Source organism: Petromyzon marinus, chromosome 6 (assembly GCF_048934315.1).
Source record: "Petromyzon marinus isolate PM22_M1 ecotype Great Lakes invasive population chromosome 6, UKy_Petmar_22M1.pri1.0, whole genome shotgun sequence".
Lineage (NCBI taxonomy): Eukaryota > Metazoa > Chordata > Hyperoartia > Petromyzontiformes > Petromyzontidae > Petromyzon > Petromyzon marinus.
In genome coordinates, this window is record NC_133672.1 from 6,285,881 (window position 1) to 6,301,881 (window position 16,001).

The following is a 16,001-nucleotide window of genomic DNA, read 5'->3' on the forward strand; positions in this document are numbered from 1 at the left end:
GGATTTGGCCTTTAACAGGTAGCAAAGCATTTATTTGCAAGGCAATTTAACAAATTGCACGAACATGAACAATACAAAAACATGTCGTAACGTGACTGATAAAACATCATGAAAACATCTGAGGCCTGCGCCCAAATCAATTACCACACTCCCGGTCAAAGTGCGCCATCTAATGGGGAAATGGGGGCATTACAGGAGAAAGGTAATATTTAATTTAATAATAAATATTTGGACAAGTTCGGCGGGCCGGATTAAAAAGCCCAACGGGCCGTATACGGCCTGGGGGCTGTACTTTGCCCATGTCTGGTCTATCCACTGCTGGATGACGACCTCCCACATATTTCACAGTTCGCGATGCAGCAATCTATCTCGCGCCTGCAACACGGGCTCATCTCATTGCTGCACGCCACTCTCAGGCATGTGTCCTCTACTTTCGGGGCCATTGTCTTAGAAAGCTGTCCATAATACAGCTTTTTGGGGGTTAGATCGCGTACATATATAAACGCGTCGTTAAACCCGCCACCACCCGACACGGCCAATTAGTAAGGTTTGTCACTTAAACAAAATGTGCCAATTCGTTATTAGTACAGCACACCGGTGTGTTGGAGAGTAAACCCAGAACATTTACAATCTGAGTACGATGTTTCGCCAGTAATTACAACCAGCATCATCAGGTGATAGACATACTTGTGGAGACATCCTCCTGTTTCATCCTTAAATAGAGGGATAGATGTGATGACGTCACTGGTGAGCCACTCACGTGCGAAAGCCAGAGAGGAGGGGGGGTAATGCAAACACATTACAATTGGTATCCATTACCTGTTGGGTTCTTCATGTGGTGATCAACGTACATCATGCATGCGCGTTATGCATGCACATTGTTTTTGTAGAGCTCACAGGTAATCACCATCGACGTACTTAATGCCTGTAGAGGCATTACGTTAAACAGTGCATTACTTGATGATTCGCTTCCAAGCAGCATTAAGCCTGTAGCTATCCCAACGGTTGACATGATTTTTTATTTCTCTCAATTTCGATATATTATCGAATTAATCTTGGCCAGAATTAACTAGTTTTGCACAAAACTTCAACATTATAAAAAATAATTGAGTGTCCTTGTTAGCAGGCGTGTTCTGCTACTGCTGACAGTTGCATTTGGGAGTATTTCATATTTCTCTGATGTCCTTTTAGTCTCGTGCTGATCATTCGTCCTGTATGACCAACATAGCATTTGCCACAAACGCAATTAATCCGGTACACACCTTCTGTTGATAGCTTCGGTAATACATCTTTAGTACCAGATATTAGTTTCTGTATCTCATGTACTGTGCCAAATCTGACTCGGATGTTTAGTTTTTTTCCAAAAAATCTGGATAGTTTATCAGTTTTCTTTGGTTCTTTCGGTAAAGTCACGTAGAATGAGAATAAAATAATAAATTGATAAAATAAAATAACACAATAATATTCTCACGACGTTTCGGCCACAACACAAGCGGCCTTCATCAGGTGAAGGGAGCGAGACTGTCTGGTAGGACAGCGCTCATTCTACGTGACTTTACCGAAAGAACCAAAGAAGATGAATCATTGCAGTCACGAAAGCTTTAAATCGAAAGTTTATCAGTTGCTCCTGCAATATACGATATTTTTTTATAGTTTGAATCACTTGGTCAGTTTCAATGTTTGTGCTGTTTGATTTGGTTTTGGCATTCAGTGCCCTGTTGATTTGTGCAGAATTGTAACCGTTGAATTGCAGCGCTGCTTTACCATGTTGAATTTAACTTCTCAGACTATCACCATCTGACACTTTCTTAGCCCGATGTATGAGCATGTTGATGAGAGAGGATTTCTGTGCGAAGTGATGGTGTGACTCTGCATTCAGATAGGCGTCAGTGTGCGTTTTATTTCGGTAAGGGCTATGTTGTTAGTTTACCGTTTCGGCCGCGCCCGACCAGAATATCCAGAAATGAAGAGTTCTGTCAACTTCCACTTCCATGGTGAACTGGATGGACGGGTTTTGCGAGTTGAGATTTTGATAAATTCGTTAAGTGTATATTTGCCTTATGGCCAGATCACCAATGTGTCATTCACATCCGGGCCGTCCATAAATGACGTCACGCGATTTTGAACGATTTTTGACCCCCCCCTCGTCACACAGCGTCACAAAAAGTCAGACTCCCCCTCAAATATGACGTCACAAAGCTATGCTCCCCCCCCCCCCCAAACCATATTTCCATTTTGAAAATAAAACATGCTTCAAATCACTTTAAACTATTGCCATTGTAGTGCGTATTTAATGTGGCGCTGCACTCTGATGTTGTAGGAGAAAACACGTATTAAAAAGTAGGCTTTGGAAAGCTTAAATTTAGCATAAAATTCACTTGAAAATATTCAACGTCTAACTAAAACTGCAGATGTTCAGAATATTACATTGAAATTATCTTATAATTATTAAATATTAAAAGTAATTACAACGTAAGAAATACTTGAAACTTTGTAGTAGAACGAAGCAAAATGGAGAGTACAATTATAACAATCATATATTTATTTCACAGAATGAAAAGCCCCAGTAGAATCATTAGAATCAAAATGTTTAATAACAATCATTAAAAAAATTTTCAAAATGTATGTTTCTACATTCTCTCATGGAGAAGCAAAATGCTCCTTCATGGAATAAATAAAAGGTGACCTTAGTAAATTTAAATAATCAAATAGTTAATAATGAAAATTAATCAAAATGAGTGTTGTTATAACAATTCTATATTTATTTAAATTTGCGCATTTTGATGTGACGTCACATTTCTCAACCCCCCCCCCCCCTCGTCATACATCGTCACAAATATCTGACCCCCCCAGGTGCGTGACGTCATTTATGGACGGCCCCATATCTAAACCAAGCTATGTATGTATATCCTTAGCTCTTTCGGTAAAGGAAAGTCACGTTGAAGGGAAACAATAAAATAATAAAATCTATATAAAACAATAAAATTCTCACGACGTTTCGACCATAACACAAACGGTCGTCATCACCTGTGTGTTATGGTCGAAACGTCGTGAGAATTTTTATTGTTTTATATATATTTTATTATTTTATTGTTTCCCTTCAACGTGACTTTACCGAAAGAGCTAAGAATATGAATTACTGCAGTCACGAAAGCTTTAAATCTATGTATGTATGTTTAACTTTTTTGCGCATCGTACGTTGTAGACAATCATGCTAATCGGAGGTGCGGCGAAACCAGATGATGGACAGGCAAGGCTTTCATCCAGCAGTGGATGGTCCACGGCTCACGATCATGATGATGACGTTGAATATATGATTGTGATGATGAATGGTGATGATGGTGACGATGATGACGACGATGACACTGATGACAATTATGATCATGATGACAGTGATGGTTGCGGTAATGGCGACGATGATCATAATGTATCCTGCCTAAGACCCCATGAGAGTCAATATGATGCCGCTAACGTGAGTATTTTCTCCGATCCATCTTCTCCTCTTAAACCACAGTGTGCAGGGCTTAATTCCTCCTTGGATATTTTTTTAAAGAATTTTGCTGGGCTGGATCGGCATAAGGCACTACCACTAGTATCCACAATAAAGTAATCTATTACTCTTCTTTGGTTCTTTCGCTAAAGTCACGTAGAATGAGAATAAAATAATAAATTGATAAAATAAAATAACACAATAATATTCTCACGACGTTTCGGCCACAACACAAGCGGCCTTCATCAGGTGAAGGGGACGAGACTGTCTGGAGGACAGCGCTGGAGTGAGAAAGCCAAATCGAAATTTAGTCTATTACTGTTATTATTAATACTCTAAATTCGTATTATAATAATACTGAGAAGAACGGGTCAAAGACAAAATAAGGCGAGATGGATGTTGCGTGCCAAATGAATTCCTGGAACAGCGTTCCGCACTGTTCCGACTGAAACGAAGCACTGAACGTACACGGTCACAGATAACAGGTACACCCCATAAATCATCGACCTCTGTTCTGTTCCGATTGCGTGGGCTGTCTGGTGGAGAGTGAGTGACGTGACGTGGCTCGCTGAGCGGCTGGAGGTTGGGAGGTGGGGGCCTCCCTCGGCTCTCGCTATAAATACCAGCTGGAGCCGGCCTCTCTGTTCACTTGTTGCGCTCGTGTCGGCTACAGTTCCACAATCGCGCGCGCGCACACACACACGCACGCGCGATTAATTACATAAGCCTTCACGCACATACCTTATCAAACACACCATACGTAGATCCGGCACCTGCGATTAACATAGGTTGGCTACATACGGCGCGAAATCAGATAAACATAATATTTCTTCACACACATATATACCGACTCACACACATAGTCGCAGCACACTTACTTAAAAAATCACAGACAGGTATATTCATAATCACACACAGGTATCTACATAACATCCCACATACATACACACAAGGTGCCTGCATAATCACACACACACACACTTGGCACGCACCCTACGTGGCCTTACACACAACGCACGCAGCTAACCGGCATAATCTAACGCACACGGGGACCTACGTAAACACTCACACGTGGGAGCCGCATCAAACAACACAGGGGCGATAGCTGCACACGGCAGCCGCACTCAACCGCACGCATGAACGCTCACGCTAACAAAACCATGGACAGCGGCAGCGGGAGCTCCAAGTCCGCCCTCGCTAACGGCTTCTCAGCAGCGGCGCAGGAGGATGAGGAAGACGGCGTGAGAAGCGACGAGGGCACTCTGCCTCCTCCTCCTCCTCATCCTCTCGTCCTCCCTGCGGGTCACTCGGAGCGCACGAACGGACTGCAGGCGGTGCCCGCTCCAGGGCGCGTCGCGCACGCAGCCCCAGCGACGGCGTTGAGGCAGCTGGAGGTCGCCTACACGGGCATCCTGCGGGGCATCGGGGAAGACCCGGGCAGAGAGGGGCTGCTCAAGACGCCCGGTAGGGCAGCCAAAGCCATGCAGTTCTTCACCAGGGGTTACCACGAGAGGCTCGCGGGTGAGTTGAGTTGGGGTTGTTTTTTTTTGCGCTGCGCATTTGTGAGGCTGTAACGCCCGTCTGTTGCGCTTTGGCCGTGAGTGGAAATCGAACTCGGGCGCCGGGGTGGTCAGGCTCGCTTGCGTTGAATGCTACGCGACGCCGCTCTCCGTAAACAGACTGGATGTACGAATGCCGAACTTCTTTCACAGCACCGCACGAAACCAACCGCGCTAATCGGAAGTGAGGGGGAAGGACAACAAACTAAACACAAAGAGCAGTTCGAAAGATATTCGTTGTCAAACTGGAGCAGGTTCTGTTAGCGAACGCTAACAGAATCCATGTTGAATAAGGCAACCCATGAATAGGCATGGGCCAGGGGCTCTCTTATCTCTTTAATTTGATATCTTGTTCATTTTAAAAATGTATAACATGGTAAAAAAAAATGGGCCTATGACCAAATCACCCATTGTGTGGCCGATCTCGTTAGATCTCGGAAGTGAATCAGGCTTGATTCTGGGTAACATCTAGATGGGTGTCCACCATGCACAAAAGCAGGCGTCTGTGGAGATCAGAAATCAGAACATGGATTTATACTGGAAGAGTCCGATGAGCTATAAAGCTCTTTTTCACAGATGTCCAGTAAGATGCGTCGGAGCTACATTGTAAGCACCGCAAAATCCATTGTACTTCGCCATGCTCCCTGTCATCACCAACCCGCACTGACCAGTACGGTGAAGATGCTCACCCCGAGCCCTCATTACTATGATAGTGCATTGTCTTTGAGCTGCGCGCCTTTTGGCGTCCTCTGGTCTAACACCGTTTGAGACGAGGCTCAAAAGAAAGCTATCTCTGGCGTGGACCAATCAGTTTCAAAGACAATGCATATATTATCAGAGTACGTTTTTTTGTTTGCATTCTGACCACAAGCATTGTGGTTAATGCAGAGAGGCTTCCTCGTAAAAGGTTTCAGTTTGGTGTTTTAACATCTCAACACCTGTTTTGTCGCCAGAAAAAAGGGGAAAACCCCTATGATCGCATATTAAGGTCGGCCAACGCCACGCTCTGCTGCCTTCGCGTCCCCAGCGATTAATGGTCACAAGCAACAGCGAACGCAGTGCCCATACAAGACGAGGTCGACCCTAGGGGAGGCTCAGGACCGTTTCAGATATTCCTCGCCAGTATTGGCCCCCGTGAGCGGGAATCCAACTCGGCGACGAACCTGGCGACCCGAGTTCGATTCCCGCTCACGGCTGAGCATGTCCCCACGTCGACTCAGCCTGAAATGAGCACGTGATACGGTGCGTTAACATCAGTCCGGGGGAGACGGGGGACAGCCGAGCGATGTTAACTAACTTCGCTTGGTGCGCAGGAGGCAGTGGGTTCGATCCGGACCCTGACGCCTGCATTTTCTCCGCGTAGTCGCGTGGATTTTTCTCCGAGTCCCCGGGGGTTTTCCCGCTGCATTTAGAAACATGCGTTTTAGAGCATTTGGTTGCTATACATTTCCACATGGTAAGACACTTCGTTGAGCTGTCATTTGTGGCCAGGTCGCTTCTGAAAAAGAACTTTACAGTATAGCTCAGTGGACCTTACCTGGTAAAATGAAAATAGCTTAGTTTATAGTTTGCCTGGCCTCACCACTCGCTCGTGCCGACCTTATTACTGAACACACTGCAGCACTTGCGTCTGCTGTGCGTTCAGTATTTGTGGGTCTCGATGGCAGGTCACGTAACAATCATAAACGTGCCTTCATTTACGTTGATTGACGACGCATCATTGCACCCTCTCAGAGTGGGGTTTGGTATGCAAGTGAATATAATAAAATGAACACATGAATGTGTGTCAGAGGGGACTTGATGTGTCGGTGCGTGTGCGTGTCCTGCCAGCGAGATTTCGTCACTCCACGTGGACTCAAAGTGCACCCATCCTGACACCAAGCGCCATGGTGACGTGGGCCACCTATTGGTGGCGCGTGCGTGCGTGTGTGTGTGAGAGTGATTGTGCGTGTGAGATTGTGGGGAGCGGTAGTGTGGTGGTTAGTGCGCAGCGATACGAACCCGGCCAACCGAGTTCGATTCCCGCTCACGGCCAGCACCAATGACGATTATTTTAACTGGTGCTGGTTCGCCCCTCGGTACTCGAATGAGTACCTAGTGCGGTGTGCAAACATCAGCACTGGGGAGACAAAGGCAGCCGGGCGTAGTACTGGCCACACTCCCCTTCATAGGTGCTCGCTAACAACACTTGTCCCAAGCATATGTTAAGGCTATACAGGCGAGCTTTGTCTTTGTGTGAACTTGTGTGAATGTGAATGCAGACAGCCGTTACCCCCGCAGTCTATTAAAACGTATTTGTGAATACAATGTGATAATTAATGAATGTATGAGCGTTGTGAGTCAGTGAACATGCATGAGTGTGAAAGTGTGAATGGGCACGTGGGGGCAACGCGGTGGCATTTGAGAGAATCTACGCGCAAGAGTGAATTCAAGTGTGATCGTGAATGCGAGAGTGTGTGTTTTAATGTGCGCCCGAGTGAATTTACAAATGATCGCACGTGATTTTTTTCCGGATAATTGCACATGCGTGAGAGTGAGCGAGTGAATGAGTGTGTCAGGGTCTTTGTGTGCGCGTAGGTGTTAAGACATTGCCGTAATCTGGGACGCAGTGGTTAACGTACTTAAATTTGGAATTAACAATCACTGAAGAATACTTTAAGAAGTAGGATTAATTTATTCAAATTGCTTTAGGTTGAGTAACATCCATTTTTCTAAACCAGACGTTTTTATTATTCTCCTCCTTAACAATGCACTTCCATCAGCATCCTGATTACAGCTGTCTGATTGGATTTAATTAGTGGTCAACACACTGTGTCGCCGCTCTCCCCCACACCTAAGTTAAATACCATCAGCATCGAGCGATTCCTGATGTGATGATGTACTTCTCTTTAGCAGTGGATAGAGAAAAGTGATTAATTATATGATATTGATTATAACCATTTACGAACTGTAGCCTGGAGTCTATAAGTGTGAGTAAACGGCTATACAGGTAATAAATTATTACCAATATTGACGATCGTTCCGTATCCAGTGAGCCAAGCAGCCAACTTAAACCTGCTCCGAATATCTGCAAACAATGAAACGTCAAGTAAACAACTGTCCACTGTTACCTAATTCCCTGAAAACAACCCTGAAATGTCACCGCATCTGCTGAAGCTCCGGGACTGGATATCAAAACTTAATGTCACACTTAATGTCACACATATCTTGATATTCCTCCATAGGATATCATTAGCATCAGCACCGCCATCATTCAAGTGCTGTGTAGCAACATATATCACCAGTGACATTTACAAACGGCTATTTGTACTGTATACGTATGTCTGCCTGGCATTCATGCCATGCAGTCTGCAGTGTTATCAGTTGTGATCGTTCAGGAAGGCCAGTGCATGTTTACTGATGGAAGAGCTCAGAGACCATGGGGTTATGAGGAAAAAAACCCCACAAATGACACAGATGTACACACTGAAGCTTCCAGACAAAGGCACGTGTAACTTGACCGCTAGCAATGTAATAACAACAGTAAAAGATTATTTGAGGAAATGACAGCACAAAAATTGCAGCAAAATATAATTATGGCCAGGGAGAGGTTCACTTAAGAGTCATCTGATTGGTTTAACACGTCAACCAATTTGATATGAGACCAGGCTCTTTTCAATAGAGATCTACTGGAAAATGTAAGCATAATTGCGCAAACATCAGTTGTATAAGATCCAGTAAATATATATGCTAGCAGGCTCACAATTGGTGAAATAAATGACCTTAAATCAAGATTTTACAGGGTGGACCAAAACTCAGGACACATAGGGTGATTATTGTTTTTTTTTTACAAATCACATAAGGTTATTTCATGCACGAATTCTCACCAATTACATTTTGTCTCAATTCATTCAGGGTACTTGGTCGAGTTTTATAAACGACAGGTTGGAGGTGACCCCACAGGAAGAATGAGAGAGTAAACATTAATAATGACAACGGATGCAATATTAACTTAAAGAATGAACAATAATATTTTAACAATGGCATTGTTAAAATATAACAATGGGTCTTATATGAGATTATATCCAAACCTCCAGTGTTATTCACCCTCTCACGCGTCGCACGCTTCGCGGTAGAGTGAGCGGCTCGCAATTGTAAAGATTGTGAATTCAAATCGTTATTGTTGGTTGACTCAATCCATCACCCCTCTCGGGTCCATAGAACGAGTACCACATTGTATTCAAGTCAACAGCGGTTGTCCTGTGGAGAGACGCGTTCCTACTATAGGAATGTGGAATTTCGGTGTTTATTTGGCACCGACAATCACCAGGGTTTCATTAAAGAAGGATTAACTTATTTAAAAAATGTATATGTTATTGCATCCATCAGCATCCTGATTACAGTTGTCTGTGATTGGATTAAATTAAACATTTTGATTTAAAGCTTTCGTGACTGCAGGGATTCATATTCTTAGTTATTTCGGTAAAATCACGTAGAAGGGAAACAATAAAAGAATAAAAAAAATATAAAAAATATAAACAAAATTCTCACGACGTTTCGACTGCAACACAAGCAATCATCATCAGATGTGAAAACCACAAGAAAATTTGTGTTGGTTGCAGTCGAAACGTCGTGAGAATTTTATTGTTTCATATTTTTTATTATTTTATTGTTTCCCTTCTACGTGACTTAACTGAAAGAACCAAGAATATGGATTTAATTTATTACGTGGAACTTCCTTCTTGTTCATTCACTGTCTCGTAAATATATGTCCTTTAAATAGACAATAATGTTTACGTAGGAACAGTGCAGCCAAAGGCCTTTGAAATATTTTCCAAGACATATCCTGCAACGATTAAGACATGCAGACACATTTTTTTGACAAACCTCTGAATTCCACTGAGGTGGCGTGACATTTGAAGCAATTGGCGGGACCCCGGGGTCCCATCACTGCCCCGGGGTGGGAAAAACCGCGTAGCGACACGAGTCTTGCTGCCTTACCGACAACACAACTAGTGGGTCAATCGATTGGCCTCGTCGAGAGCTACTCGGGGCACTAAGTTTCGTAAAAAGTTGAAAAATTACATAAACACGTTAAATTCACTTGCGGGGGCGGGGCTCGCCTTGGCAAAGAAGCTGAGGATCGACGGCTGACCGGAGGGCGTCGTCGCCCCCCGGGGCTTGCGTTTGGCCGGTGGAGTGGCGCCCATCGTGTTGATCGCCGCCTGCTGCTGCTGCTGCTGGCGCTTGTTGGCGCGAGTCTGGGCGGGCGGCGCGTTGCTGTCGGGATCACGTAGTGGGCGGACTGAAAAAAAATAATAATTATTATTATTGACCTGATTTTTGCGGGACCCCGGGGTCCCGCCCAAATGATTCATTTACTAAAAGTGAATTTGAAACGCCGTGTCATAACCACCGTCAGGGTGGCCCAACGCTTTTCGGGTTGTAACCTGAAGACCCATCGGATAGCTACACAGCACAACCACAACATAAAACCTGCTTAGTGGTGTTGTCCTGAGGGTCCTGACACTGGCTTCTCTCCATTACAATTGCCTAATCATTGGCATAGTTGCGTAGTGTCAACGATTCAGAGACAGAGTTTATCAGAGGCACCTTCTTTATGAACAACTTCCACAGTCTCGTTCACACACTCTCCACAGTAGCTTAGCCTAGCCAGTACACAACACTGGCCGTCTAACACTGACGGCGCTGACTGAGATAGCCAACTGCTCTCCTTCGCAGCGCAACGTCTAGCGGAGACGTTTAGCGACGACGGCGACGAGACAACAGCGACGACGAGACGAGTCCACTCCCAGCACCGGCAGCCCCGAGCTCCCCCTCTCGGCTCCTTTTATGCTCCCAGCGCGGCCTGGCTCTGCCCTGATCGCGCCTCCCTTCTCGAACCCGCTAGCAGGTTCCAGGGGCTTACAGATGAGGTCCTCCGTGACCCTTGCCCTCGTTCCTCCTCTCTGCCAACACACCGTGCACACCCTCACCGGCGCGTGTGCTGTCTGTCCACCACAGTTGCTGCTGCTGTCCACCAGCCGGCGCTATTACACTACAGTTGTAACATCTCGCTTCTGTCATTCATCAACACTCTAAAATGATTAACCTAATCAGCTTTCTTTTCCCCAGTTTATCATGACACTTGGAAGCGTTGTGATGGCATTCTAGCCTCATTTGTTTTGTAAAAAAAAAACCAATAATCATACGTTTCCTTAGCTCTTTCGGTAAAGTCACGTTGAAGGGAAACAATAAAATAATAAAATATATATAATTATTTTATTGCTTCCCTTCAACGTACCTAAGAATATGAATTACTGCAGTCACGTAAGCTTTAAATAAAAAAAATAATCATACGTCTTGCTGGAGAGAATGAAGAATGAAAGTTAATGACAACATGTTGGATTGCTGGGAGCTAATGATGAGCAAGTATGGGGCAAGTTGAGTATATGGTGGGAAGTCTGTAATTAGAAATATCATTGGTAGCATCTCGTTTATGTAGTATATGCACAGCATACATCGGATACATTTTCATACTGTTAATCTATGAAAGACCAGTGAGGTGGCACTGTTGATGGAGAGCTGGACATCAAAGGAAATGCAGTACTTATGCTCTTCATCCTTCCTGGTATGATAATAAACAAGTGGTAGTTCTATGGAGAGACTGGCCCCTGCCATAGGAATGTAGCAGGGGCTGACTTTCCGTAAACGATATATGATTAGCAAAGTACAGTAAAACCTTGGATTGCGAGCATAATTCGTTCCGGAAACGTGTTTGTAATCCAAAGCACTCGTACAGTATATCAAAGCACTCGTATATCAGTTGTGATCACGTGACTACTCGTATTGCAAGACCTCGCTCGTTTATCAAATTAATATTTATTTTAAAAAAAATTGCTCGTCTTGCACAACAATCGCAGACCAAGTTACTCGCAATCCAAGCTTTTACTGTATCTATGTTTATATCCAAAAAAGTATATCGCCTACACACACACACACACATATATAATTCTCTTTGTCCTACAAATGGATGGTCTTCTGCTCCTGACATTAAATTGCCTTGGCAGCAACGCTGAGCAGAGGCGCGCACTTAATGGAGTTGACAATCAGCCTCGGGCACGGACGGTGCCGAGGTCCGCACTGGCTCCTGTGAGCGGCTTGCATGATCACGGCAGATGACAGGGCTCAGCTACTCGGCTGATTAAGTTTGAGCCGGAAATTGTTGAACGGTAAAAGATCTACATGAAGACATTCCAAATGGCAGGTCATCGTACAACCGTGAAGCTACTTGAGATTTTGCTTGGCAAGTGCAAGACACTGAGTGACTGCACGAATCACAATGCAAGGTTGTTGACGCACACATCCCACCCATATGCATTGCCCACCGCTCTAGAGGTGTGTTAATTTTGCATGTACTCTCCACCAGCTGCATGGTCCATCCTGGTCAATGTTAAAGGGGTTTACATCGGCATTGGGTTGGCATAAGAAGAATAACCCCGTCGAAGAGATAGTGTGGCGTTTTCAAAGCAACGTAGCAGTCAAATGAGTTGAGAGCAGCCTTACCCAGGGGCGGAGCCAGGATTTTAAACCCGGGGTGACATTCAACAAATGTTAATTTCAAGAATGATTTAGAGAGTCAGGCTGTTGAACTAGAGGCCATCGGTTGGCGACACACTCTGACAATGCAGTTGCACGGAGTCCGCCAGACCGAGTGTCGTCGTACACTTATACGCAGAATGTTTCAGATTTTCGATTTTTTATTTTTTTTTCGGGGGTGACAATTGTCTACCCTGTCACCCCCTGGCTCCGCCCCTGGCCTTACCGTTGTCACAAAACAGATTTTTTTTCTCTCTCTCTCTGTCTCACAGCTGCCGCCGGTGTCTCTCTGTGCGTGTTTTTTTTCTACAGTAGCCAGTGGTTGAGTAGAATCTGTCACGTCTAGCTAGCTTAATGTCCAGCTCTTACTGGACATCTGTTGAAAAAACAGCGTTATAGCTCATCGGATTTCTCCAGTACAAACTAATGTTCGGGTAATTTCAATGAAACATCATTAACTGCTTACCAAATGCATTTATTCGACAAAGCATACAGGGCATATGTATTTGTTATCCGTCATATCTATTTCCCACAAGCAACTTGTATGTAAATAAACGGTACGTATTTTAATAGAAAAATAATAATATAACAATTGGGAGTTAAAATTATCCAATCACACGTCTCTCTTGGTTATTCGACGAGAATGATTGATTTACATTGGGAAATTATACTTACATTACGATGAGCACATTGCGTATCCTCATGTAACATGCACCACACACGGTTAATATATTTGCATTTGTATGAATATGTAAACATGCATATGGAGTGATAGCACAGTGGTTAACATGCCACACGATAACCATGGAGACCTGGGTGCGACTCCTGGTTCATGCCCATAAGTGGCACTGAACTTGGTATATTAATCTGTTTTGAACCTCCTCAAGGTCAACACAGCCTAAAGTGACTACAGTAGAGCACTTGGAAGGGCAATGTGTGTTTGCCTCGCTCTATGCGGTAGTTCACAAAAGAAAGGGCGCATTAAGGGAAACCGCACGAGACAGCTGCCGTCCGAGTAGAACACACGCAGTACACACACAATGTTGTCCCACGTCCGATCGCATACGAGTGAATTTAAGCCGCATACACGCGAAATCACACAAACCTGAACCCGCGTAAAGCGAGGTAAACCTGTATCGACACGAGCATGGCCTCGCTAGTAGCGCGTTTGACGCTTGTGGCATAGGTTCGCCGTTCAAAAATGGAGCAGGATGTCCTGGTTATTACTGCGGGTCTATTAACACAAAAATAAAGTACGAGTCATCTTAAATTTTGATTTAAAGCTTTCGTGACTGCAGTAATTCATATTCTTAGTTCTTTCGGTAAAGTCACGTTAAAGGGAAACAATAAAATAATAAAATATATATAAAACAATAAAAATTCTCACGACGTTTCGACCATAACACAAACGGTCGTCATCAGGTGTGTCGGTTTGCATAAATTTATTTATTTTTAAACGATGTATTTATTTATAAAAACCGTCAGCGCCACGCGCAGCGATTTGGCAGTTTATTTAGAAGGACCAATCCATCTATGTTCTGAAAAGAGAAGGGGGGAGACGAAAAATTGAATGTATGCTGTCTGAAAGCCACTGTAAGCGTGAACAATCAATTAAGACCTGAAATGGTTTATCAAATCTTTCCAATGATTGCTAAGCCAGAATCCATCTTCTCGGTTGAAATTGTCTCTGTGCTTGTATATGTGGATAGCCTCATGAACGAATCTCTCATGGTAGCCAGATGGCTTACAAAGAACCTCTGTCTTGGAGAAGTCAATGTCATGTGAGCCTACTGAATTATAACAATGATCTGCCACGGCCGAGGTGTTGGTCCTACCGTGTTTAAGGTCTGCTTTGTGTTCACGAATGCGGTCCGAGACATGGCGTTTGGTTTCTCCAATGCAACTACTACCACAGAGGCAACTTAGTTTGTAGACACCAGGGTATTGTATGTCCGGAATCATACGAGTCATCTTCTTCACGGTGGACGTTAAAGAGCACGTGACGTCATCCGCAAAAGCGTGCGGCATTGCGTGCCGGTCAGGTGTGGCAAATTTACCTCTCTTTTTTTTGTTTAAAGTGAACTGAAAATCTGGCTTCCCGCCTGATGATGCTCGTTGTAATTCCACGCGAAACGTCGTACTCAAATTGTTTACTCTCTAAACACACCGGCGTTTGCTGCACTAGTAACGAATTGACACGTTTTGTTAACGCGACAAACCTTACTAATTGGCTGTGTCGGTTGGTGGCGGGTTTAACGACACACATTTTTATATTTACGTGATCTAACCCCCCCAAAAAAAAACCCCTCTGGTATGTAGTGAACTGCGAAAACACTGCAAGCAAAAGCCTCTTGGAATAAGAGGCAAAGCTACGCCAGGTGTAGCTCAATGTTCCAAGGCACTGAGAATGGCTACAAGTGGGAACGGGAGCCAAACAAAGTTTAAATTGCCCGGCTGCACGAAAGTAAGTCAGCGATGGCCGAAACTCGCCCGGCAGTATGTCAAGTCCTGCATCAGCATTGCGTCAATGATTATATAACCTATATGTGGCCGATCTCGTTGGATCTTATCAGAAACGTAGCTAGTTTGTCTCTTGGATAGGCCTCCTACGAGTGTGTGTCAGTTGATTTAAAGTTGTGGGGTCGTGGTGATCAGGGGGATTGCATTGCTGCGTTGTCTCCTCTTATTTATTGATATCTTTTCAATACCACACGTTCAATTATAAAGCTAAACTATTTTTTTTTTACCCGGTAAGGCCCACTGAGCTATATGCAGCGCTTTTTCAGAAGCGACCTAGCCACAAATGATAGCTCAATAAAATTGTTTATCACGTGGAAATGTATAGCAGCCAAATGCTAAAAACGCATGCTTCTAAAGGAATGTATAGTACGCGTAATATATAATACTGTTGTGTTCGTTTAACACGTAGTCTTTCGCGACCATTTCTATTTACGCGATCTAACTAAAAAAACGTTTAATATGGACTGTTTCGTTCCCCCCAACTCACCATCGCGAGCAAGCCGTACGATCCTCATCACATGTGCATATTAACGCACATCAAAATTCGCACATGAGAAACTATCGGTAGACACGACCAATCATAAAACATCCGGCTGCTTTCCACGCACGTGATGGCAGGGGTGTGGAAAAAAATATAAACAAAGACAAACAAAAACCTCCCCGTATTGCCTTAGATCGTTGGGGTAAGAAGTGCTGTCGTAGAGCGCCTATACAGGCCGGCACGGCGCACGAGGGGGTGGGTGGCCAGCACCACGCCCGGACCGCCTTTGTCTCCCCAGTGGCGATGTTTACACACCGCTATACCAGGTACTCATTTGAGGTTGAGTCGACCTAGGGGAGGCCCAAAACCGGTT

At 44.3% G+C, this 16,001-nt stretch overlaps 1 protein-coding gene across 1 annotated transcript in view; it reads left to right on the forward strand.

Annotated features, from left to right (window-relative positions):
- The first annotated feature begins 4,117 nt into the window (after positions 1-4,117).
- The window catches only part of GCH1 (GTP cyclohydrolase 1), a 32,097-nt gene continuing 20,213 nt past the window's right edge, over positions 4,118-16,001 (forward strand). The window contains exon 1 of the mRNA XM_032948258.2: positions 4,118-5,011. Within this exon, the coding sequence (XP_032804149.1) occupies positions 4,627-5,011 (385 nt within the window). The 5' untranslated portion in view covers positions 4,118-4,626. The remainder of the gene's footprint in view (positions 5,012-16,001) is intronic.